This window comes from Peromyscus eremicus, chromosome 13, assembly GCF_949786415.1.
Source record: "Peromyscus eremicus chromosome 13, PerEre_H2_v1, whole genome shotgun sequence".
In the NCBI taxonomy this organism is placed as follows: Eukaryota; Metazoa; Chordata; class Mammalia; order Rodentia; family Cricetidae; genus Peromyscus; species Peromyscus eremicus.
Genome location: NC_081429.1, coordinates 63,470,510 through 63,496,663, shown reverse-complemented (window position 1 = coordinate 63,496,663; position 26,154 = coordinate 63,470,510). Strand labels below are relative to the sequence as shown.

Sequence of the window (26,154 nt, the reverse complement as noted above, 5' to 3'; positions counted from 1 at the left end):
GGTCAAAGTGGACACGCGTCCCAGGCCCTCGGCTCCCTGGGATATGTAGTCCACCATAAGACAAGCGGAAATCCTGCCAGGGTACCCCCCCCCCCCCCACATTTAAAATTTTGGATCCCATCTTTCGGGGAAACCTTAAGTACTACAGTTGCGCAACAGGGGACTGGCATGTTTGGAGTCACAGCTAAGATTTCCCAACAAAAATTTTGGCCACGGTATCCACCGCACCTGCAAATGGCAGTTATATATTAAACGATGAAAGGAAGGCAGGTGTTGTCAATGATATTCAACCACCCGGCTCCAAGGTCCTGGCGCTGTCCCTGTGCGCTGGAATGGCACGAAAGACTCCGGGCCTAGGGTAGGAGGCTCGAGGATGCAGATCTGTTTTTGCCTTCCAGCACCGGAGTTCCGCAACCCAGCGAAAACAGAGGTATTCCCCAGTGGTGGGCCGGGCCCAGGGACTGGTCAGCCATGCGCTCCGCCTCTGCGCAGCGCCGCCATTGCCTCGATGCCGGCCCTTCCTGGAAGGATCTGGGTCGAGCTGGGTCTCTAAGGAGGGAGAGGTTCGGGGGATAGAAATCACGGAAACAAAGCTTGGCTTCGGGGTGGATCCGTGGGTAGTGCATCTTTGGGTACTGGTTTACCCTCTCGAGGAGCGGGTTTCCACGCTGAGCTAACCGGTCTCAGGCACCAGGTCTGCAGTGGGCATCCTCTCTCTATGCACACCCGCATCTGGGCCAGAGAGCAAGAGAAGTCGCAGGCTGGGTCCCTCACTCCACCGGGCAAGGGGCGTGGAAAACTCAGACCCCCGGTTGCTCATGAGCTAAAGCCGGCCTGGTTGCGAGCCAAGACTTGGGGATTATTTAATTATTTTTCCGCCATTGTAATTATTGGTGATATCAGCTTATCCATCGCGGCCTCCCCTACCAGCTCCAGGGTTGTCACTGCCGGCTTGCTACCCGCCCCTCCAGTCCGCTGCAGGTTGGAAGCGGCACCCTACGGGCCTGCGCGCGCTCCCCCTCCTGGTGAACCTTGTCTTCCGGCTAGGTGTGAGGGAGCAGGCCGGGAGGAGCCTAGTAGGCTTTAGCTAGCTTTGGCCACTGGGGCCTGGGGACACTGGGCTCTCGGTTGGCCACTGTGAGCAGGGAGTGGGAACCTGGCACAGCCCCGCTGCTGCACTTCCACTCCTGACGCCCTGGTGCTCCCGGGTCTGCTCCGCCAGCACGGCTGTCACCTTCAGGTTGCCTCGGAACCTCAAAGCGGGGCGGTGTGAAGTCTCCTGGCTTCCCAGAACCTGGGCTCCAAGAGGGCACCGTTCGCTGCAGGAATCTGGTACCCGCAGGTAGGCCATCCGGAACGGATTCTGGCCTGATGGTCGAGGCTAGGAGACAGGAAATTGTGCGCAGGATGCTGATGGAGAAGGTGGACCAAGCTGGTGTCTTTGCGTTCTCAGCAGTCCTCAGCAAAACTGTTCTGTTATGCGTCTCAGTTGTTTTCTATACAGAATATTGATTATACGATTTGCGACATGTGGACAGTTTTATTGAGATTTTATAAGATGTCTAGTTCTCTACTGAACGTGATACTTAGGCATGTCGACACGAAAAGCACATAACTTGAATATAACTCAGGCGATGAATATTGGCTTTGCAATAGGTATGTTTATATGATAGAACTGTCCATTTCAATGACTTTCACAAATCATTTCTCTAGTGCTGTCCTGAAAGTTTGGGGTTCCTACTGCTTGGGAGATACTGTGAATAAATTGCGGAATTGAACTGTATTCCTGCAATCGTTCTCATTACCAAGTCTTAATATGTTAATCAAAATGAGGGGGAAACAATTACAATAATGTCTGGTGCAATGTAGGCACCTAAAAAGTATTTGTTGGACCTAGCTTTTACAAAGGCTAGGCCCTGGGATACAATTGTCAAGACAACCAGACTTTCAGGAGACAGCCGTTTGTACACACACACACACACACACACACACACACACACACACACACACAAAAGTAAAATCATATTCTGGAAAGAAAGGTTCCACTGTATGAACAGGAAACCTGGCCTAGTTAGAACATCCAAGTGGCATTTGAGTATACCTTTAGAAGGTGGGTGAGAATGAATTAGTAAGAGGGTGGGGGCTAGAAGACAGATTTCAGAAAACCAAAAAGTACTGTGGAAGGACAGAGGAGGGTATGTGGGATAAGGTGGCTCGAAAGAGATAGATTTCAGACCAGTTAAGGAGTTAGCCTTTTGCTCCAAGAGCTGAAGGCTTTAGGCAGGGAAGTTCTATGAGACATATGTGTAGCAGACTTTATTATCTGCTCTCTATGTAGGGATTAGGGTAGAAAGGATAGCTCAAAGGGTGGGTGGCATGGAGTTATAAACATAGAGATCGAAGGAGATACAAATCCCGACATCTGCAGGCTAAGTGGTGGGCAATCAGCCCTTCATACCCCAGTTTTTCCTGAGACTACGATTGCAGCTTATTAGAATGATCTATGTCTGTAATTGTTTTGTTTCCAGCAATTGTGCTCTCTTCATTTTAAGAAAGCAGGCTCTTACTAAAATCCTGAGGATACCAAAGCAGAAGCCCTTCTGAGTTTAACTGCAGAGGGGCACAGATGTGGATCAGTCATGGTGTGGAAATAAAAACACTAGCATGGGTTCTGGGTCATTTTGTTATCATTTTCTGTGAAATACCTTCTGATACTTCATAACTTTTCTGCAATATATTTTACTTGTGTCACCAAACCTATAAATATACATATTTTCAGAGGTTGAAATGTTTTATTCACATAAAAACAGTTGTTCAAAGGAGGAAATATTAATACTTTTCATTTTCAGGGACAATCTATGTAAAATATATCTTCAGGTAGATTGCATTTATTTATTTTTTTTAAGGTAAAATGAGACCAAAGAGATTGTTCTTGTTCAGTGACTATTGCTTAAAGCAAACCAAAAACAGATGGCCACATGTTTTATTAATTGAGTGCTGTGCTCTTAATCACCTTCATGGTCTAGCAAGTTCAGTCATATCTTTCATTCTTAAGTGAAGCTGATTCCCTTGCCTATTTTGTTTATTTAGTTTTAGTTATTTGAGCTAGGTTCCTGCCCAGTGTGGCTGGCTTAGAACTAGCTGTGCAATTTAGTCTAGCCTCAATCTTGAAGCAGCCTCTTGTTTCTGCCTCTTGAGTCCTGGGATTATAGAAATGGGCTACCACATTTAATTTTGCCCACACTTTTTTTTTTTTCCTTTCTGTAGGTTCCAAATGAGCATAAAATCACCAAACTGTGATTATATATTGTTGTTCCCATAGTCAAAATTTTATTTGCCTTGAGGAAGGTAGTGATGGCAGGGTAGAGTTAAATGTCAGGTTTTGATCTACAAAGGGCAGTGCCTGGGGGTGTGATGCACTGACTCAGTAACCTCTGTCCACTGCCCCAGCTGACCATCTGTTGTCATTCTTCCTCACCCAACCACAGACACATTTGTACCCCTCCACCACACAGCTTTTAAAGAAGGACATGAGGTGGTATAGAATATTATTTTAAGATGTATTACATTTGTTTATGCTGTGGAACATTTGTTCAATGATGCAAAGATCTGTTGCCTTCTTTTATGTTGCAATTGTTTAATTTTATGAAGCTGTGTTACTTTGCTTGTCTAAAACACCTGCGGGTCTAATAAAGAGCTGAACGGTCAATAGTGAGATAGGAGAAAGGATAGGTGGGGCTGGCAGGAAGAGAGAATAAATAGAAGGAGAAATCTGGGAGGAAAGGAAGAAGGAGCAAGAGAACAAGGAGAGGAGAATGCTAGGGGCCATCCACACAGCCACACAGCCACACAGCCAGCCATGGAGTAACAGTGAAAGTAAGATTTACAGAAGTAAGAAAAGGAAAAGTCCCAGAGACAAAAGGTAGATGGGATAATTTAAAGTTAAGAAAAGCTGGTTAAGAAACAAGTCAAGCTAAGGCTGGACATTTATAATTAAGAATAAGCCTCTGTGTGTGATTTATTTGGGAGCTGGGTGGTAGGCCCCCAAAAGATCTAAAAGCAAAAAAGTCAAGAAAACAACCAACAATGAGAATCACAGCTAGGAAGTTGGAAATCAGGACTTGTAGAAATCCAATTGTCAGAGAAGACCAGCGTGGTCTGCAAACCTCATGCATTATGCTTCCCTTTGCATCTTCCAGCACTATCACCATCACACCACAAAACAAAGAAAAAGGAGAAAGCTCAGACACTATCTGTAGACATATTAAGACTTCTTTACTAAAAAGTGTTCTCAGTGAAACCACGGCAGGTACCACTTTGGTGATAATGTACCTCTGTCCTGTGAGCCACTGTTAACTGCAAATGAGAAAAAAGCCTGCCTGAAGTTGTGAGGCGAAGTCATGTCTTATAGAAGGGGAAGCTTACTTGGCACAGACAGAGTCTCCTTCCTAGGAGTGTATTTCCTTAAATTCCGTTAATGGTGTTTGTGACCTTTACCCCTTTCATTCAGGAGATGCTGGAGGGTCCTCTGTTCTTCATCACATCTGTTTCTTAGAGACTCAGCCAGGCTTGTACCATTTAATACTTGTGTGATGGCTATTGAGCAAATCATAATCTGTGGTTATTTTCATTTCTAGTGTTTACCATAAGCAAATGAGAAGATATGTCAGTAGTAAAAAGGTAGAATGACCCCTATGGATGGATTTAATCTTTCATGCACTGCTTGGTCACTGGAGCCTGGAAAGGCCTGTCTTGCTCCACAAGGCACCTACCTTTGATTTCCTATGATGCTGTGCCTCACTAGGGACTTGTTCCTTTGTAAGGCTGTAGCTTCTTTGAATGCCCTCAGTGGCTATTTGAACTTTACTATTTTCTTTCTCAGGGGAATCAGGTTAGACTTGAAGCCCAGTTTTCCCTGGGAATGATCAGAAGTTAGTGAGAGTAACTTTAAATTGTAAATTTTATTTGTTGAACATGATCATTATCATCATGTATGTTTTATCCCTATATACATTTTTTATCATCTGGTCAGTGTACTACTTTAGACAGTATTATTTAGACTTAATTCATATGCCATACAATCCACTCATTACAATGTACACTTCAGTGGCATTTTAGAATATTCTCTAAGTTGGACCTTTACTATGTTCTTGTGTTAGTTATGGATATCTTCATTATTTCAAAGAAAAGGCTTATCATGCTGAACCTTCCATCCCAAGGCAACTGCTAAGATACACTCGGCTTTGTAGACTTGCCGCTCCTGGAGGTTTTGTGTAAATTTAACTCTTGAGGGATCAGTTCTTTTGTGACTGGCTTTTTCATTAGTATAATGTTTCCAAAGTCCATTTATCTTGTATCAGGATCAATAGTTCTTTTTATTGCAAAGTAGTGTTTCACCAGATGGATGTGCCACCTTTACCCATTAGTCAGTTATGAGGCTTTGGGTTGTTTTCACTTTTTGCCATTATGAGTAATGCTGCTATTCAGGGGCATGGTTTAATGTTTACTATCTTTATCGAGAGGGAAATTTTCAGACTACACAGTAAGTGTTGAAATGTATGAATAACTGTTAGGTAAGCTCACCAGACCATTTTATATCTCTAATAGCGGCATATGAGGGATCTAATTTTCCACACACTTCCCAACATTCACCGTTGCCTGTGTCTTTTTATTATAGCCATTTTGGTGGGTATGAGTTGGTAAACCATTGTAGTTTTGATTTGTGTTTCCATAGCAACTAATGATAATGAGCTTCTTTTCATGAACTCATTGTTCATTTCTGTAATGTCTTTACAGATGTGACTTTCCCCTTGTAACTGGGTTATTTGTATTTCGTTCTCATATTTTGCTTTAAGCTTGTGTGTGTGTGTGTGTGTGTGTGTGTGTGTGTGTGTGTGTGTGTGCAAGTGCACATGCATGTGTGTACATGTGTGTGGAGGTCAGAGGTCAACATCGACTGTGTTCCACATTACTCAATCTTATTTTTTAAAACAAGGTCCCTCACTGTACCAGAGCCTCACTGATTTGGCTAGACTGTTGGCCAGCAAACCCTGGGGATACTCCTGCCTCTTCTTATCCAGAGCTGGCATTATGGGACAGCCAGCTTTTTATTTATTTATTTATTTAATGTGGGTGCTGACGATACAACAGGTCCTCATATTTGCATGGCAAGCACCTAACCAACTAAGCTGTATCCCCATCCCCTAAGCTAATCACTAATATAAGATAGATGGTTAGTCATCATAACTCAGGCTGTATGGTCATAAAGTCAATTTGCATTGAGTGCAGGTATATGAAACATACTCATTATAAAGTTTATTGCCATTCATCATGCCTGCTGGATAGCCAAACAATCTTTCCCTTCTGTCTTTTCTTAGGATCCCATCTGTCAACTCTGAAGCTTTTATAGAATGCTGTGAAAATTTGCCAAAGTTTTCAAACAAAGTTTTTCAAAAGCGAGAGGGTTGCGACTTCTTCCTAGGAACAGAGACGTCTGCAGTTGCTTTCGATGCCTAACGTTGCAGAAGCTGGAAGATCCACTGATTCTGGACATGGTGAGCACAAATCCGAGAACAAGTCCCCAGAAGAGGATCTCCAAGGTGCTGTACAATCTTTTTGCTCAAATGCCTCAGGAGCACCTGTGGGCCCCAGAGGAGATGGTCATTATCCTTCAAGTTGTCCAGTGACTCATACTAGGGAAAAAATTTATGCCATATGTTCAGATTATGCCTTCCTCAACCAGGCAACCTCAATCTACAAAACTCCCAACCCAGCCCGCTCTTCTTGCCTCCCTGATAATACCTTGATTCCTGCTGAAAATAGTTCAAGATACATTGGTATCCCAACTAGTACGTCAGAAATAATCTATAATGAAGAAAATAGCTTGGAAAACTTATCCACCAGCCTGGGCAAGCTACCTCTTGCATGGGAAATTGATAAATCTGAATTTGATGGGGTGACCACAAATTTGAAACACAAATCAGGTAAGAAGGAGCTATGAAGTTCACAAGTGAAAACAATGCCAAGTATTTCTAAATCTTGCAGTGAAATATTTTCTGTTGCTGAACAGGTAGTATCGCTAACCATCCTGTCTGTCATTGCAGTTTTTTTTTTCTTTTTTTTGAGTAACCCTGGGCGTAGTTAGTCCCTGAATGTGTTGCCCATGAAAACTTCCAACATTATGTGTACATTTTTGGAGCACTGAAAATAAAAAAGAATAAAATGTAAGTATTAAAGATAAGTACATAATAGCCAGAAAAGGCTAATGACACAGCTAGATTAATACTGTTATTTTGTAGCTTTGCAGGGACATGCTCATATTTCCTAATATAGGACATATTAAGACACTTCTGTTTTGAAAATTTTTGAATGTAAAAAGAACATCTGTTTTGATCAAAGTCTTGAAGTTTTTTTGTAGCTACCATACTTTAAAGTCCATTTTATTTCTCACATGTCTGTATGTATGTTTCTAAGGACTTGTTCACATTTCTTTCCATTCACTACTTGTTCCAAGTGTTAAAAGGAGATTCTGTTTGACATCTCCTTCCCTCCTTTTCAGTGATAGCTCTAAAACTTCCTGATGGTAGGGAAGGGAAGTTCTTTGTTCAGTCAGACCTGGTATTGATGTATTTTTCTGAAACCAAACTTAAGAAATACTTGTCTTAAATTGGTTGATAATATGAACAGGGCCATAAAGCATTCAAATTGCTTTTAAATTTTAGATAACAGTGAACTATAAATATAGAATTCTTTGTCATACCAAAATTTTAGCAGGATTACATAAGAATTAAATATATAATCAAACATTATGTATCTAAGATTTAGTGTATATTTCTATATTATACTATTAAATATTACTATTTTATACTATTATATATTGTTAATAATACAGATAGAGGTAGAAATAAGAATGGTTATATAAGATATGGAAATACATATTCATTACTATTACTGAAATATGAACAGAAATTCTAAATTACTGGGGATAAAAGCAAACATCATCTTTTAGGATCTACTTTAAAGAATGACAACAGTAGGGGCTAAAGAGATGGTTCAGAGATTAAGAGCACTGGCTGCTTTTCCAGAGGACCTGGGTTCAATTCCCAGCACCCACAGCTGTCTGTAACTACAATTCCAGGGGATCTGATACCCTCACAGAGACATGGATGTGGACAAAACACCAATACACATAAAAAATAAAAAATTATATAAAAAAATGACAGTGGTAAAATTTGAGCACCCAGAAAGTCCTCTATCTACACAGAATAGGCTGTGTGTGAACAGTGTAGGAGGATGGCATCACTCAGGGTGCCGGGTATAGTCTTCACCCTTGCACTGGAGTGCTCTTCAGATATTAGTGCTTTTTCACTTTCCTTGAGTTAACAGGAATGCAAGGATTAAATGAACTAGGTCCTGCTGTTCTAATTGTACAGGTGAAGAAATTGAGTCTTAGATGGGACAAATCTGCCCAAAGTTGCATAGCCAGATGGAACTAGGATTTTTATTTTGTTTCTAGTTACTCTGATGGTTTTATAAAACCTCTACTTCTGTTTGTGCATTTTGAAATCAGTTGTTCCAGATATTGTTGTGTAAATCTGTAATCCTCACGGGACTGACATGCTTTGTTGGTGCCTGTCTTTATGTACAATATGTCTTTTTTTGTAATATTTTGCTTTAGGGTTTATAATTAGAGCTATGCAGGTCCCTTAAAACAAGCTGGGGAGTGCTTTCTCCTGTTTTCTGTGAGTTTGTAGTGGGATATAAAAATTTCTAACTACAATTATGGAATTGCCTTATTGATAATTTTGTTGTACTTTCCCTCTAGAATTTGCAGGGCCTTTAGTGATAACTCATTCTTCACTCCTGGTCCCTTTTGCCCAACCTGAACCCCTAGGTGACCCAGCAACACTTACAGTTGCTGGTCACTGGACTGGGGAATGAGTATTAGTTACCTTGCTGTGTATTATTTAAGTGTGGTTTCCTTTCTAGCCTTTCCTTAAAATGTGCCACATTTCCAGAAGTCTCTGGAGTTCCAGAATACCACCTGTCATTGCAGTTGTTGCCTAAGTGACAGCTTCTTGGTGCTCTCTACTCTTCACTGTTGAGATTTTTAAAGTGTGATTTGAAGCTCTGTTACTAGGAAAACTCATATGTGTAATCTTTATGCTTTCTTCAAGAACTGACCCTCTTTAGCCAGGCATGGTGGTGCTTGTTTGTAATTCCAACACTTTGGAGGCTGAAGCAGAAGGATCGTGAGTTTGAAGATAGCTTGGGATACATAGTGAGTTCCAGGCTAATCCAGGACACATGGCAAGACCTTCCATCAGCAGAAAAATGTTCCTTTTACTAATATGGCATGTGTTTCAGGACTGTCTTGTTATGAAAACTGCTTTGATATTGACATGGTTGTCCCAGCTTTCTTTTGATTGATGTTTGTTGGTACATCTTCCATTCTTTACTTTTAGATTTAGAAGTTACATTGATTTACAGCTTCTGTTTCTCACTTGCAGGGCCTTGGTATCTTCATTTATTACTAGAGCATTTTATCTATATCATCTAATACAATTCAAATTCTTTGCAGATTCCAAAATCTGGGTTAGGTCAGAGTTGGCCTTAACTTCTCCTTAAGAGTGAATCGTTTCTTAGTTTTCTCACACACTATATCATTTTGGATTGTGTCCTGGATGTCCTGTTGTATCAACTCTGGTATATTACCCATCAAGCAAGCAAGCAAGCAAGCAAATAAGCAATCAGTCAATCTAGCAATCTCTCTCTCCTCTCTCTCCCTCCCTCTCTCCCTCCCTCTCTCCCTCCCTCTCTCCCTCCCTCCCTCCCTCCCTCCCTCCCTCCCTCCCTCCCTCCCTCCCTCCCTCCATATCTCTTTGTGTGTGTCTCTGTCTGTCTCTCTTGATCTCTCTCTGTGTGTCACTCTTTGTCTTTCTGTCTCTCTCTGTCTCTTTGTCTCTCTCTGATTGAACTGAAACTGCCAGCCCTGTCTTTTAAAGACAGTTCTGTTCTTGGATTGGGCCATTATCCCTGGCTGTCTTGCTTGGGGTTTACTCTGTGCATGTGTGGTCCAGGTCTTAGGACAAGGTTTGGTCTACATTTATACACAGAATTTGGGCCTCTATTTCTTTGATAACTTTCCTGTTTTCAGCTTCCTTTCTACCTCATTTGGTGATGATTGCCCAGAGCTCTGTCTTGTGCTTCTGTAAGGAAAAACAATGGTAGATCTTCCTTCCTTAGCCTCACAAGTTTGAGTGCCTACCAAAATTACCAAGGGAATTAAGTCATCAAGAGGCAGAGGAGGGAGTCCCAAGGAAAGTCACTTTTCTGTCTTCGCTCTGAAATTCATTTTAACCAATGAAAGAATCTGGTCCAGTGAGATTTAGTTCACGTTTGCAAGTGGTGTTAAGCTCGGAAACATTTTGTATATTCTGTGTCTGTAAAGACACAGAAAGAATAATTAAACAGGAGGGGAAATTGTGTTTTGATTGTATAGTGTTCATTGTATAATGGTTTACAGATATCCCTTGTGTGGCCGTATTTCCTGAGTCCCTGCTAGTTATAGGAGCTACATGGTTATTGTGTATGGTACTGAAATAGATCTTCTGCTGTGAGTCTGTAAGCATGTATTATGTCTACACAATCTGTTTGATAACACAAAAATAAAATATTGACCTCAATTAATTTTCATATGAGATTTATTTTATTTAAAATAGATGGTGTCAGGAAGATATTAATGTATCTGAGTGTAGCTGAAAGGAATGTTAACATTTTAACAAAATCATCCTTGGTTATGATTAATATTTTAATATATATACTATTTTGAGTGGATAAAATATCAACATGGTTCAGAAATAAATAAATGTATCAAAATTAAACAAGGTAAACTCTCTCTCACTTTTGTCTCTTTTGTCCATTTTCCATATCTCTCCCTCCCCAGTAGGCAGTCATTCATGTCTTTGGGAAGATTGTATGTGTGTGTGTGTGTGTGTGTGTGTGTGTGTGTGTGTGTCACAGAGGACACCATGTTTTGCATTCTGGTTACTAGTGCAGCATTTTATTTTAATAATGTAACACATTGGACAGAATGTCATCACACCAGATCCAATGTCTTAATAGAATTATGTTAATGTGGGTTTTCTTGTTTTATAGAAAGGATTCATTTTCAGGAAAGTGGTCTAGTTTAATTCTTTCCTGTTAGTAACTTGTAGATGTGGCTAAAGACTTTTGGCCTGGTTATTTTACCATCTCTTAAGACATTAGCTCTGGACTTGGATACAATCTTGATGGGAAATACCATTCCTGGTGGTTCAAATTATTTTTAATTTGCTTCTTGCTTTCTTTCTAGTGAAGGGGACTATTCTAGAAAGCACAGGAATTACTTCAAGATGTTTGCAAATACCATTTTCAGAATGCATAGCAATTCCTCTCTAATTTTGTTGTACCTTCTAGTGTGGTGGTTTAATTCATCTGAGAATTTTCCTGTTATATTCCTTTGTACTGTAGGCAATACAAAGAAACAAATTTCTAAGAAAAAAACTTCAGATAAAAAAGGGCGGCATCAGAGGGAGTGTCCCCAGCATTCTCCTCTTGAAGATGTTAAACAGCGAAAAGTGTTAGATCTCAGACGATGGTATGTGGCCATGCCAGTTTTTACTTTCTATTCTTAAAAATATATAATTTGACATTAATTTTGCCGGGTATAAGTTAATAAATTGTATTTATTATGAACACCTTTAGTTCTAAGATTGTATCTAAATACTTTAAGTATATCTCAGATTTTGGAAGTAGACTAATTGAGCTGGGCCAGTATTTTCTAGACTCACCTGGCCATCAGTCTCATTTTGTGAATCTTCCTAATGGTAAGCTACTTTGGATGATACTTAAATTTTGATGTATTTGTTTGCCTGGTTGTTCTTTGTTGAAGAATTTTCAAGGAAGTGACTGATACCATATTTTACATCCAATTATTTAAGTATACATTTCAAAAAATGGCTTTTTAGCTTGGAGTAATTACTGCCACACCTAATAAAATTAATAGTATTTCTTTTGTGTATAAATTCCAGACTAAATTAACATTTTCTAGAGTGTTCTAAAAGTTACCCATATACGTGCTTGCTTGTCATGGCCCATTAGTCTCAATTTAGACTATCTTTTTCCTTTTTTCTCTGTCTCTGTCTGGGGGATTTTGTGTTTTCCTTTTAAATCCTGTGACAGTTCTGCTCTGGGGCTCCCTGCCCATGGGTTCATGTGTACATAGTGGGTGATAAAGGAATGTTCTTTGGTCTAAGTAGAAGAGTCTCTGAACCTCTTGACACAATGAGACAGTGATTTGCTTTCTTTCTCCAGTATTTCAGAAGTTACAAATGATCCTGTACCCACACCAGCTGAGCATTCACATAGTAATCTGAGTAGCTGGTATCAGAATTTACATACCAATAATTCCTTTCTTGGTTTGAATAAGATGTGCTTTAGTAGGTTGCTAGCCATAATGTAGTTCTTCTTGATAAAATAGATGATTTTTACTGTCATGTATTCTTTGTGTTTAATAAGTAGGAAATATTTTAAATGAATAATGATTTTACACTGCATTAAAATTTGCCTTATGGTCACATTTTAAATCACTCATAAGATGTATACTTTTGTTCTGCATGTTTTGTATTCATTCAAGTGAAGAAACTGTTTAATTTCTTAGGTACTGCATAAGCCGGCCACAATACAAGACTTCATGTGGTATCTCCTCATTAATTTCTTGTTGGAATTTCTTATATAGCACAATGGGAGCTGGAAAGTAAGTATGCAGGTTATTGCTATCACCAAACTCCATCTTTGAAAGTAGTTTGAAGGAAACCTGGTGTGGTAGCACACGCCTTTAATCCCAGCACTTGGGAGGCAGAGGCAGGCAGATCTCTGTGTGTTTGAGGCTGGGCTGGTCTACACAGTGAGTTCTAGGATAGCCAGGGCTGCATAGACCCTGCCTCAAGAAGAAAAGAAAAAAATTTTTTTTTTATATATATAATGGAAGACTCTGAGAGTAGATTTTTCACAAACTGAGAAAAATGTACATATTGCTATAAGCCTTTCATCTTAAAATATTTGCATGTATTTTTAGTAAAATAAAAAATGAAAAATATTGCTAAAACTCTTTGCTAGCTAAACCTGTATATTAACACTGAGGCAGATTGTATTTGCGTATGACTGGAACAATGAAATGAAAGGAAATATTTCTTTTGTAGTCTCCCACCTATTACCCAAGAAGATGCATTACATATTTTGGGCTTCCAACCCCCATTTGAAGATATTAGGTTTGGCCCTTTCACTGGAAATACAACACTCATGAGGTACGGAGCTGCCCCTTAGGGACAACAACTTATTTCTAATTTTATGAACTGATAATGCTGTAGTGTATGTGGACAGTAAAAGATACTTTGGTACTGGGTCCCAGGCTCCCTTAGATACGCCATGTGTGTGCTGTGCTTGGGTTTCTGTACAATTAGAACAGTGCCCTTCCCTTCCTTGTTATGAAACTATTGCTATGAGTAAATCATTTTCTTATTTTCAGATGGTTTAGACAAATTAATGACCACTTCCATGTAAAAGGATGTTCTTATGTTCTATATAAGCCCCATGGGAAGAATAAAACAGCTGGAGAAACTGGTAGGTAAAAATGAACACACACAGACAGACAGACAGACAGACACACACACACACACACATACACACACACACACGAGTCCAAGCTTTCAGATTGAGTACATCTCAGAAATTGGCTATATTGTTTCCTAGGACATCAAGTAAAATCTCAATAGTCTGATGTTTTTATACCTCTTTATCTAAGAGGAAAATCATGGTAGTAATATGTAGGGCACTTTAGAACTTTAAGGCATGTTGTAAACACTGCTCTTGACACATTGTGTGTATTGTTTAGGACATTGTTCTGTATGTGTGTGCTTGACAGTAAAACTTCTAAGATAAAGCATGGAATTTGCAGTTCATTTTAAAACAGAGTGAAAGCATTTGAGGACTTTTGATGCTGGACTGGCATCAAATGATAATACAAAACTATAGGGTAACAAACTGTGAAGTGACAACACTATTGTAGAACAGTCTTGGTTTTAACAGACATGTTAATGAAGTTGATCTTAATGATTATTTATTGTATAGTAGTTGAATTATTTGTATTGTTTAATGATTTTGACTTTTCAATTGTCATAATAAACTTTGAATTTTGTGGAGCAGACAACTGTAAGGTACTGTTAAAGAAGAAACTTTTCTGACCCTCTTTGAAATTGGAGACTTTATTCAAGATTGTTGCAATGAGGTATTGTGATAAGGATTAAAGAATCTCCTCAACTTCAAAGATTTATTCCACTCTACAAATAAAAGACTGGGGATATGTTAAAGGAAATTTAAACCGAAGTAAAAGAAATCAGCGGGACCAAGTGCCAGGCATTCTAACATATTCATCAGGAAACTGGACAAGAACATTCATATCCATCCAGTCATTGTACAAATAATTCATGAAGAACTAGAGGAACTACGTCATTGGAAAAACAAAAACAACAAAAAACCCACTACCCACTGCCTGGCAAGATGCAGTCATTTTCCAGTTGTGCTCAGTTGAAACCTGAGGATTCTGTGGGAGAGCCTTGGCAGGAAAGGAAGAGGGTGCAGCAGAATTCCTCATACCCTATTTTGGCCACAGCAGCTCTGCTTTAAGAATAAGTTTGCTGATCTTGAAATCATTAGAAGAATGTTATATACTTTGGAGAAAGAAGAAAAACATCCTATTATTAGAAATCATGTGTATAGATGCTATATGTCATATTTAATAACCCTACAAACATTATTCCACAGAAGAAAACCCACCTTATGGCTTCTGGAAAGCTAGGACATGGTAAAAGAGTGTTTATAGCAGAGAAAATGATGTGAGTGCCAAGGAGAGCAAACTTTCTTATCCATCTCCTCTGACCATGGAATCCCGGATATAATCCGGAGCATTAAAGTAGTTACAACACTAATGAAGTTTTGTATTACATTTATAATGAAAGTTCTTTTCTTTTTTTTCCCCACTTGTTCTGTTTTGTTTGAGACAGGGTTTCTCTGTGTAGATGTGGCTGTCCTGGAATTTGCTTTGTAGATCAGGCTAGCCTTGAACTCACAGAAATTTACCTGCCTCTGTCCCGAGTGCTGAGATTAAAGGCACATGCCACCACTGCTGGCAAAAGCTCTTTTATTGAATATGTCTGGGCTTTCAGGCATATTGGCTCAATGTCTGTTGTCCCAGTACTCAGGAGGTTCTGAGGCAACAGGATTACTCTGCATATAAGGCCAGCCTGGGGCTTCGTGTTTCAGGCTAACCTGAATTACAAAGTAAGACCTTGACTATGACTATACCTCCCTGGATGAGCCTGCTCTTGTCTCATCTTAGAAGTTAAGCACTGTCTGGCCTGGTTAGTACTTGGGACACAGAGTGAGACTCTGTCTCAAGAAATACAGCAAATTATCAGAGCCTACACTACTCAGCGGTAGAGAGCTTGCCTGTCATGTCCAAAGGCTTCAAGTTCAAGTCTCATTGTAAAACAATAGTTTCAGTTGTCCGAGAAAGCTTCTCATTGTACATTTTTATAATTTAAAAACATTTCAGTTTTTCTAAAGCAATGGCAATTATAGACATCTTTTACAATGCTTGAGTATATGAAGAGTAAAGTTATACATTTTATCTTAATTCACTATCTGGAAGCTATGTACAATCATGTTTGTTTATGGAAACAAAATGAAAGACTTCACTGAATTTATTTTTTAAAATTCTTCATCTAAACTACCCGTGGGTCAGTTTTTAAAGTGTGATCAAATACAACTCCAACCTATAGAATGGCTAATCATTATTAGTCTTTGTGAAGTAGGAATTTTAGTAGAGAGGACTCCCTGTCTGTGCTGATCTGCCAGGAAGCGAAAGTCTATGTGGCATGCCTTGATGGAACTTCAGAACAGAAGCCAGAAATGTTAACATGTACATAGGCAGAACCCCACCCCCAACTCCATCCCCACCCTGGCCCATGTGAGGCAGTCAGGAAGCTCCTGCAGATACTGACTGGCAGTTCTTGGTGGTCAGCAGCTATTCAGTGCCCAGAAAGTCCATCACTGTGAGCATACTATGCAGGCTTTCAGCTTGCTCTTTTTAGAGTTTCTAGTTTTAATGAGCTATTTGTTAATGAATAATTTAATTTCTTCCAGGAATGCAAGTTAATGAAACCCCAGTTAATGGCTTTGAGTACTGAGTGCTGATAAAAATTTGTTTCTTATACTAATACTTTTGAAATCACTAGACAACTATTACAGTGATGGGCAACAGATCAGGAGAAACAGTTGTCTTGAAACTTTAGCCTGACTGCAAAGCTGATGTCTTTGATCTGTGTGATGTATGTAGAAAGACAATTGTCTTAGTGAGGGTGTCTATTGCTCTGATGAAAACCATGACCAGAGCAGCTTGGGGAGTATTTGGCTGGTGTGTCTGAATCATAGTCCATTGAGGGAAGCCAAGGCAGGAACTCAAAAAGGGCAGGAACCTGGAGGTAGATGCTGATGTATAGGCCATGGAAGAATGCTGCTTACTGGCCTGCTCCTAATGTTCAGACTGCCTTTAATAGAACCTAGAACTACTGACCCCTCCCACATCAATCACTAATTTAAAAAAATATACTCTACCTGCTTGCCTACAGCCAAAATTTATGGAGGCATTTCCTAAATCAAAGTTCCCTCCACTTGGATGACTATAGCTGTGTCAAATTGACATGAAACTAGGCAGCACAATGATAATGTGTGTTTTTGTGTGGTAGGTATGAGTGTTACTGTGTGGCAGGTGTGTATGTGTATTTGTGTGTGTGTGTGTGTGTGTGTGTGTGTGTATGTGTGTGTGTGTATGCATGTGCTTGCACACCATTATTGTAGCTTGTTTTTACTTGGAGTTTGTATTTATTTATATGTATTAGTAAGTTTTAAGTTGGGATATACACTACACCTAGACATTAGGATGTCTAATTTAATCTAATTTCGAGTTTCTTTTGTAAATCTTTTGTAGACTTAGTTTATATGTGTAGCGTTTATAGACAGATGTGCTTTGTGTAGGCATGCTGATTCAGAAGCTTGTAGTGACAGATGTCCATCACCAGAAAAGTTGAGACCATGATTGTGAGTTTTACACACTCATTGAATTTCTTAGACAACTTGGTGTATTCTTAGAAAGTTCTGGTAAGCAAGGACATGTTTCATTTGTTTTGCTACTGAGTTTATCTAAAACTAAAAGTAAATTCATTTATATTTTTACCCACATTGGTAGTTTCTCATCCCCTTACTGAAACTCAGAATGTCAGTGTGTTCAAAACTGTGTATAAACTAGTTCTCTGTGTAAAATACAGATATTGCTTTATGGCCCTCAGTTTGCCTGGTTTTGTCTTTGTAGCTCCGGGGGCCTTGTCAAAGTTGACACGAGGATTGAAAGATGAATCACTGGCTTATATCTATCATTGCCAAAATCATTATTTTTGTCCAATTGGCTTTGAAGCAACCCCTGTTAAAGCTAGTAAGGCATTCAGGTAAGCATTTCTATACTTAATAAGGGCACTTAACTAGGAAAATGTGTTGTACAAGGTGTTTTCAGGAATGAAAAAGATTTGAGTCTCTTAGAAACTGGGAATTTGGTAGTATGTTTTGTTCACACCGAGTGTACATATGTTTTACAGGACTGAACGCACTTAGAAGCTGTTGCTCAGATACTATAAGAGAAAGCCATCTGAAGTACCACTTTTATGACTATATACAGAGGTGCAGGGGCATTCATATGCTTTCCCCTGTTACAGGATATTCAATCACACTGTGAATCCCAAGGTTGTGTTATTTACTGGAAAAATCTGTTTCTAGTTGTGGTGTGGCTCAGCCCTAGCACACACTTTTAATCCAAGAGCTTTCTGATTAAATAAAAATAACATTTCATAGGTGAAGAGGCGGAAAAAGTAACCAGTTGACAGGATGTAAACCATAGAGAGTAAGGACTCAGGAGGATGGATTGGCACACAGGAAATAGAAGGAAGGGACATTGAGTTGGAGATTTGTTGGAGAGGAGACAGGAGAGACTTCTGGAACAATGGGTCAGGAGGAAGGTCAGCTGAGTGCTTTCTCTGCCTCTCTGAGCTGGCAGGCTTTGACCCCAGCATCTGGCTCCCCAGTCTTTATTGAAAAAAAAAATCAAATAATTGAGATTTTGTTAAAAACAACAATCCCCAGTATCCTCGTCATTGTCCTACATGCCATGTGCCAAGAGTGCACAACTGAGTACATTAAAAAGCACCTTCAGGGTTTGTCTCTTTTGTCACAAGGAAGCTTAGGACCAGTTTCATATCTAAACTTCCTGGTTATATTTGCCTCTCCCTTTTCTTAATCTGGTTTCTGTTTCATGAACAACATGTTTTCACACACACACACACACACAAACTTCTGTCTCTTTGAAGGAGATATAGTCTAAACAAGGGTGCTGAGTTTGAATGTTACTCTTTCTTCTTAGCAAGTTCCTTCATGAGGGACCGACCAGAAAGCAGAGGTTATGGGTAAGAACAGGTGAAAATGGAAGCCATGTATGACTGTCTCGCCCCACTGATTCACACTTGGCTTTGTGGGCTTGCTGATTGAGGAGGAGGAAGAGATGAGGTGGACCTTGGACGTTACCTCTTCAGTGAGGGCCCAGAGTCTGGCTAGAGAACATGGCTTGGTCTTTAGGATAGGAGGGGTTTTTGTTCTAGAGGCCATGGGTCCCTAATGTCCCACTCAAAGGTCCTTGGATGTGGTGCATCAGGGAACCTGAGCCAAGTGAGCAGCTTGGCTGTTTCACTTCTTTCATGATTCCAACCTATGCCTTTACCTTCCTTCAGGCACCTACCAAATGTAAAACAGGCTTTGACTTTTACTGATTTGTTCTGTTAATAACTGGAGTTCTGTGGAGTGGTGGTGGCACATGCCTTTAATCCCAGCACTGGGGAGGCAGAGCCAGGCAGATCTCTGTGAGTTGGAGGCCAGCCTGGTCTACAGAGGGAGATCCAGGACAAGCACCAAAACTACACAGAGAAACTCTGTCTTGAAAAAAAAAATAGCTGGAGTTCTTCATAAGTCAATGCTTGTTCCTATGAACCACATTAACTTTTGTCTTAAAAATTATGCAAATTTCCAGGCTCCTTTTCAAACCTGAATTAGAATTTCCAGGGGTGGGACTGGAACATTGTTCAAAATCATCAGCTTCTACCTCCAGGCCATGATCACTTTAGGACTATAGTTTTAGGATGCTGCTACAAACTTAGATGCATCCTGAAAAAAGGAGTAGCTAAAGAGAGCAGCTTAGGATGTCCTTCCTTTCTGGGCCATGGGGATAATATGCTAAAACACTTTTAACCCTTGATTTTGAATATGGAAGTAACTAAGGCTTAAATCTAATTCAAGGATTTCTTGAATGGCCCAAACCAAAATGCTGGTATTCATTCTAAAATAACAAAAGCCATTTTTGAGTTTTAATGTTTTGGGGTTTTTGTTTGTTTGTTTGTTTTTTACCAATACATAATTGGATCAGCATACTTTGGGGAGTGAATGCCGTTTATCAAGCTGACTGTGAATGTATTTTCTGTTTAGCAGGGGTCCTCTCTCACCACAGGAAGTAGAATATTGGATTTTAATTGGAGAGTCAAGTAGAAAACATCCTGCCATTCACTGTAAAAGGTATGTTTTAATAGCTTTTTTTCCTTCACTGAAAACACAGATCGAAATTGTGTAACTAGATGTATGTAGATACATGTGCACACCTGTGTGGTCATTAACCAGTCACAGTGCAACCCCTGCCACAAAAATTTCTGCTATGCTTTATTTCTCTCTAGCCCCACAGCCAGCCAGTTCTGCTTCCCATCACCACAGATGTACTTTTCTTGTTTGGGAATTTTATGCAAATGAAATTCTATCCTTTTTTTGTCTTGCTTTTGCATTTAAGTAACATATTAAGAATTTTTTTCTAACTGGCCATGATAGTGCATTCCTTTAATCCTAGCAGAAGCAAAGCTAACCTGGTCTACAGATCGAGTTCTAGGATAGCCAGAGCTACACAGAGAAACTCTGTCTTGAACAACAACATCAAAAATTTTTCTCTAAAAAATTTAGAATTGGGGTCAGGGGTTGGTGGTGGTGAACACCTTTAATCCCAGCACTTGGGAGGCAGAGCCAGGCAGATCTCCACGAGTTCGAGGCCAGCCTGGGATACAGAGTGAGTTCCAGGAAAGGCACAGGCTACACAGAGAAACCCTGTCTTGAAAAACCAAAACAAAACAAAAAAATTTAGAATTGGATCATTTCTGGTAAAAATCCTGATGCATATTTGATAAAATAAAATCTTTAGGACTGGTGGGTATAGGTGCTTGCATGCAGACCTGATGATCTGAGTTTGATCCCAGGAATCCACAGGGTGGAAGGAGAGAACCATCTACTGATAGTCATTTTCCAGACTCCATACATCCACTAGGGCATGTACATGCCATGTTCCTGCCCACCTTGCCCCTCCCCTTCCCTCTCTCTTTCTTCTTCCTACGATGCCCTCTACACACAGACTGACAGAATCTCTAGAATTCATGGTTTAGTTTAGGGAGATTTGACATCATAATGGCATGGAATCTTACAAACTAACATCAAGGACTGTATCACTACATAATCAGAACTTCAATTTCCTTTAGCAGTGGTTTTGATTTTTCAATATAAACTCGCACATGTCCTTTAAGTTGTCCTTCCTATTGTAAATTGATTTAAAATTTTCATTTTTTAAGTTATTGCTGGTCATATTAAAAAAAACCCCGATTTTCCTATTTAGTCCTTGATTTTCACGTCTTTAACAAATTCACTCATTATTTGTATAACTTCCTTTGATTTTTCTCTACAACCATTTTGTATTTTAGTAGAGACATGTTATTTTTTAATTCTTTCAGAAATTTAGCTAGACACATAGTGGCACATTGGTAAATGAGGCAAAAGGATCGTGTGAATCAAAGGGTTCAAGGCCAGCTTATACAACATATCCCATCCCATGTCCTACCATAAGAAAATAAATTGACTTTATTATAAAAGAAAGTGTGGCATGCCACTGCTTTAGCCTACAAGGTATTATCTGGTATGTTGACATATAAGAATAGAAACCAATTATAAACTGAGAACATTGACAGGAATTGGATAACCACAACTGGCACCAAAAAAAAAAAAAAAAAAAGAAGCTTTTAAAGGTTAGTAGGTGGAACAATGCTGACCTAAGAGAATAATCACCAATTACTGCTGTGGTATATTATGGTAACTTGCTCTTGGAAAAAGCTTTATTCCAATGGTACTTTGGGCCTAAAGAAAACTGTTCCTTTTCTTACTATAGATGGGCAGATATTGTCACTGATCTAAACACTCAAAATCCAGAATTCTTAGATATCCGACATCTAGAGAGAGGGCTGCAGTTCCGGAAAACAAAGAAGGTAAGAACACCACTACATTGGAAGCCACTTCCCAAATGACCAAAATGCAGTATTTTATTAATACTCTTAAAGTGGTAAATAATAGAAACCAAGTTCAAACTATGTGAATTAGTTTGAAAAGCAAGACTTATTTTAAGGACATAGACCCAGGAGGACAGTCATGGGGAAATGACACCTAGTTCTGTAGTAATGGTAGAAGCCAAGTGGCTCAGAATATCTATCAATCATTCTTATGTAGGCTATGTTGTGCTCACAATGCTTTATTTGAATATGCACTTCTAGCAGACTTTCAACTTATGACTTATTTTCAGGTCTAGCTTGAGACTTACCTGCCTTGGTTGAGTTTGATAGTCTTGGCCCAACTTGGATAAATTATTGTCACAAGGCAGAGCCATGTGTACAAACATGACTGCAGAAAGAAGTAGACATCCTTTTGCTATAAACCTGTTGATAAAAGAATAAATGCAGCTAGGTGTGGTGGCACATGCATGTAATCTCAGCTCTTAGATAGGAGGATAATGATTTCCACACCAGCCTGAGCTATAGATATTATGTCTCAAAAATCTTTGTGTACATACACACATATGTAGGGGAGGGAACAGGATGAGTTTTTAGGAGAGGAGAGGAGGGAAGGAAAGGAGAAAGACCACACATAGAGAAAAGAATAAGTCATGATCTTAGTATGTGAGTTAGGTGTATCAGGCCATGACTATGCTGAGTCTAGGCTGTGGAGAGGAGTGCTCTAGTCCCTAAGGGGTTTGTTATATTGTAAAGGCAGCTGTCAGGAAAAGTGAGTATGTTAGTATGCTCTTATGAGTGCTTAATAGAAATGTTTTCAGACATGTGAAAGAATAACAGCCTTACTCTAAGGGAGTCAATAAGGATCCCACAGACTTATACATATTTTCTCTTTATTGTCTTCATCTTTTTTTGTCCTCAGGTTGGAGGAAATTTGCATTGCATCATAGCATTCCAGAGACTCAGTTGGCAAAGATTTGGCTTTTGGAGCTTTCCATTTGGAACCATTAGACAAGAATCGCAGCCTCCCACACATGCCCAGGGAATTGCCAAATCTGAGAGTGAAGACAATATCTCCAAGAAGCAGCATGGACGTCTGGGAAGGTCCTTTAGTGCTAGTTTCCACCAGGACTCAGCATGGAAGAAGATGTCTAGCATCCATGAGAGAAGGAACAGTGGCTACCACAGCTACAGTGATTACAATGGCAATGACTGACCATGCCAAGAACTGAACCACTGGTATCACCCATACAGCTGTTATGTACAGGACTGCATTAAGGCAGAAGCTGGTTTTATTAAGTCTATCAATAGGAACAGATCTTGTGGTACAAAGCATAACCTGTAGTTCTCCAGTAAATAAACTTACATAGTGTTACAACAGGTGGCTTCAAATATATAGGCAGATAAGCACAGATTACTGCCCTTTTAAAGTTAAAAGTAGATAAGCAATCTGGACAAAGGGTTTCACAAAATCCAATAAAATCACAACTGCTTCAAAACAAAAACAGAAATGTATTTAACAGCATCAAAACTTGAACTACTAAAGCATGAAGTCATTTCTTGAAACTTGATCCCTAGTTATTTATTACAGATAATCCTAAGACCAATTTACAAGGCATTGTCTGCCCTTAAAAAATGGGGGCTGTTAAGTTCTAGCTTTTGCTCACGCTAAAGCTCATTTAAAATTATCTTTCCAGTCTAATTGTTCTTTCAGTGCTAGCAGTGTCCACCTCACCTCTTAGCTTTTCTGAATAACTGTCTCAGGATCCTCAACAAAGAAACAGAAAATACTCAAGAAACTGGCCTTTCTCCAGGTGCAGACGATGTCATACACAGGTGATGTATGACATTGATGCGATACTCTTGATCTGGCACATGACTGTGAAATAGTTACAAGAAGCGTAGGTCTTGAATGATGTCTTCAGGCCTAGAACAAACATTGTTTTAGAGATATAGTAAAAGAGTACTTGGAATCCAGAGTTTCTATATCCATGTAATATGTGCAGTAAGATCTGATATTTGGTCTCTTAATGGAGTCATGTGTTAACAACAGCACTGAAGACACTCTGGCAATGTCCAGCTCACTCTGAGGACAACACGCTGTATTCTCAACTCTGAGCTGTTTCCTTTTGTGAACCATCCAAACAATGAGTTTGATTTTTTTAGTGTGTTAAATATTTCAGAAGTGTGAATTCAATACCTGAGCTTCTCTTTAGCTACTGTCATTTTTCTTTTGCTGCCAATGTATGACTCAGATTTCTAAGATCTTGATTTTTCACGTAATAGGCTTATTCCAGGACTCAAATCAGTAACTTGGTGACTACAAGGTGCTGAGTATGTTGGATCCATATTGCAATACACCTCAAGGGGAGATTTCAGATTTTTATTTTTCAAAAAATTTCATTTTTTCTCTTGAATTTTATATCCATTTACCCACTCATACATGTCTAGCCTACAGAAAGGGATATATATTACAAAATGGTCATATTTCTGAAGAGATTATTTAGCTTGAAATGCAAAGGACTGAAAGATTTGTAGGTTATTGGTTTTGTTACTTCATACTGGAACTTTTAAAATGTTTTCATCAAATAAAGTTTTGTTTTCTACTTTTAATCATGTGAGTGTTAATGAGTCTGTGTTTTAGTTAGGCCATATCCTTGTTTCTGTGTGAAGCATATGATAATTTGTCAATTCCATGTAACTAGTATTATAAGAAACATCTTGCAATTTTTAGAAGTGAAACAGCGTGGAAGGTGATGACTTCTCCATACCTGCTATTTCTCTACTTCATAATGGAATAGAAAATTTCTTATATTAGTTTTAACAAAATGAGGTTGCAATTTTTGTGGATCAAGTGTTTTCAATATAAGCTGTTTTTTTAATTAGTTCAGTTGAGTATTTCAAAGAAATGGGTTTGAAGAACCTAGAGGAAAGGATACAAATAAAAAATAAAATATAAACCTTAGGAACAAAGTGAGAACTGGAAAACAGGAAAAGTTTATTTCTTGCACACTGATCATATGCTTTATAAAAACACTGACATATCGCCACTTAAAACTTCAGCTTACGCATTTGGAAGTTACTTAGAGCACAGTAATGTTTGGAGAGTTTTTTTCAGGGTAGGTAAGAGTTCCTTCATGCTTCTCCTTGCAAACTAATAATATTCCTGCCCTATCTGATTTCTTAGTCAACCCTTAGGAATCTTCATAGGTCTTCTAATGAAGGATAATGATTGGCTCTGAAATTGCTATTGTCTCACTTGTGAGATTATGTCCTCTTTGATAGTGTTTTTTGAGAACAAATATGCTACTATGTATAGTATTTAGAATAGTGGTTGGATGATAGGAAAGCTATATTAAGTGTTTGTTAAAATTATTATTTTGAAAATGTTTTAATTGAGTACTTTAGAGCCCATTAGACCTTGAAAAGAGCAAATACCTCTTATGTCAAATATACACTCCTTGGCTGCTATTCTTTCAAAAGCATTTCATATTCAAAATGTATTCCTCTGGCTTTCAAAGCATGCCTAATACTCAAATGGGCACACTGGCTCTTTGTTCTTATCCAGCTTTCAAAAATTAAAACCTAGTAACTATTCCTCTATCCACTACTACACCAGTTACAGTGCTATATCCCATCACATCAAGCTGGTGTAGCAACCATAATGTTTCCCACGTTGCTTTGTTCCAGATATGTAACTTCTAAATGTGTAAGCTAAAGTTTTAAGTGGTGACGTGTCAGTGTTTTTATAAAGCATATGATCAGTATGCAAGAAATAAACTTTTCCTGTTTTCCACATTGCTTTGTTCCAGACATGGGATGAGTTCAGGCAACTGTTCCAAGATCTAATATTATTTAATCCAGTTTCACTCTTAGCATTTCTACTCTGCCAGTCTTCCACTTAATAAAATAGTAATAATAATAATACCCCCAATTTTAATGCCATCACTTATTAGGTGTTTCATATAAAAACTCAGAACTACCCCCAAGAAGTTGGTGGTACTGACATGTGCCAGTTAAAAAGGAGGCTCTCACTGGTGAAGCAACTTCCCGAGGGTTATAGAGAATCTGGATTTGCCAGAATTGTCATAATAAATTACCAGAAACTGGATTTCTTAAAAACAAGTTTCTTTCCTCACAGTTCTGTAGATCAAGACAGGGTCTTGGCAAGTTTGGTTTCTTGTCTCTTAGACTTGTAGGTGTTCACCCCTTTGGTCCTCATATGGCCTTTGTTTGTGGCACTCTTGGAGTTTGTGTTCTGACTCCTTCTTATAGGGATAGCAGTCACACTGGATTAGAAGCTACTGATAGTCTCTGTGTGTATGTCTGTAGGGAGATAGGAATCAAATCCATGGACTCAAACATGCCTGCATGTTTGTGATCTATCATTAATCATGGCTGTGTTAGACACAGGAATGGTTTTTCTAAGTTCTGGTTCCTGTACCCTTTTGGCCCCTAATGGCCTCATTGTTTAAGAAAATCACTTTCTAAAAATCACTCTGGATACAAGCACATTTTGAAGTACTTGGAATTATGTATTCAATATGTGAGTTTTGAATTCAACATGAATTCTGTCCTGAATACATAGTAATTCTAT

The 26,154-nt window shown here is 39.1% G+C and overlaps 1 protein-coding gene across 2 annotated transcripts; it reads left to right on the top strand.

The window, feature by feature from the left end:
- Nucleotides 1-121: 121 nt before the first annotated feature.
- Bivm (basic, immunoglobulin-like variable motif containing) lies at nucleotides 122-24,197 on the top strand. Of its 2 annotated transcripts, none has more exons than XM_059278855.1 (10): nucleotides 122-430; nucleotides 6,378-6,983; nucleotides 11,512-11,638; nucleotides 12,701-12,796; nucleotides 13,242-13,346; nucleotides 13,568-13,662; nucleotides 17,468-17,600; nucleotides 19,681-19,764; nucleotides 21,443-21,539; nucleotides 22,480-24,197. In XM_059278855.1, exons 2-10 carry the CDS (start codon nucleotides 6,509-6,511, stop codon nucleotides 22,771-22,773), a joined length of 1,506 nt encoding a protein of 501 aa, XP_059134838.1. In that variant the 5' UTR covers nucleotides 122-430; nucleotides 6,378-6,508; the 3' UTR covers nucleotides 22,774-24,197. The 2 variants fall into 2 exon arrangements, with proteins under 2 accessions (XP_059134838.1, XP_059134837.1); XM_059278854.1 differs by having other exon boundaries at nucleotides 19,678-19,764.
- Nucleotides 24,198-26,154: the final 1,957 nt, after the last annotated feature.

Coding starts and splice junctions, on each gene's coding strand:
- Bivm (XM_059278854.1), top strand. CDS start 6,509: ATGCCTAACGTTGCAGAAGCTGGAAGATCCACTGATTCTGGACATGGT. Junction 17,601..19,677: donor AAAGCTAGTAAGGCATTCAG/GTAAGCATTTCT, acceptor TTTTCTGTTTAG/CAGGGGTCCTCTCTCACCAC. Junction 19,765..21,442: donor CCTGCCATTCACTGTAAAAG/GTATGTTTTAAT, acceptor TTCTTACTATAG/ATGGGCAGATATTGTCACTG.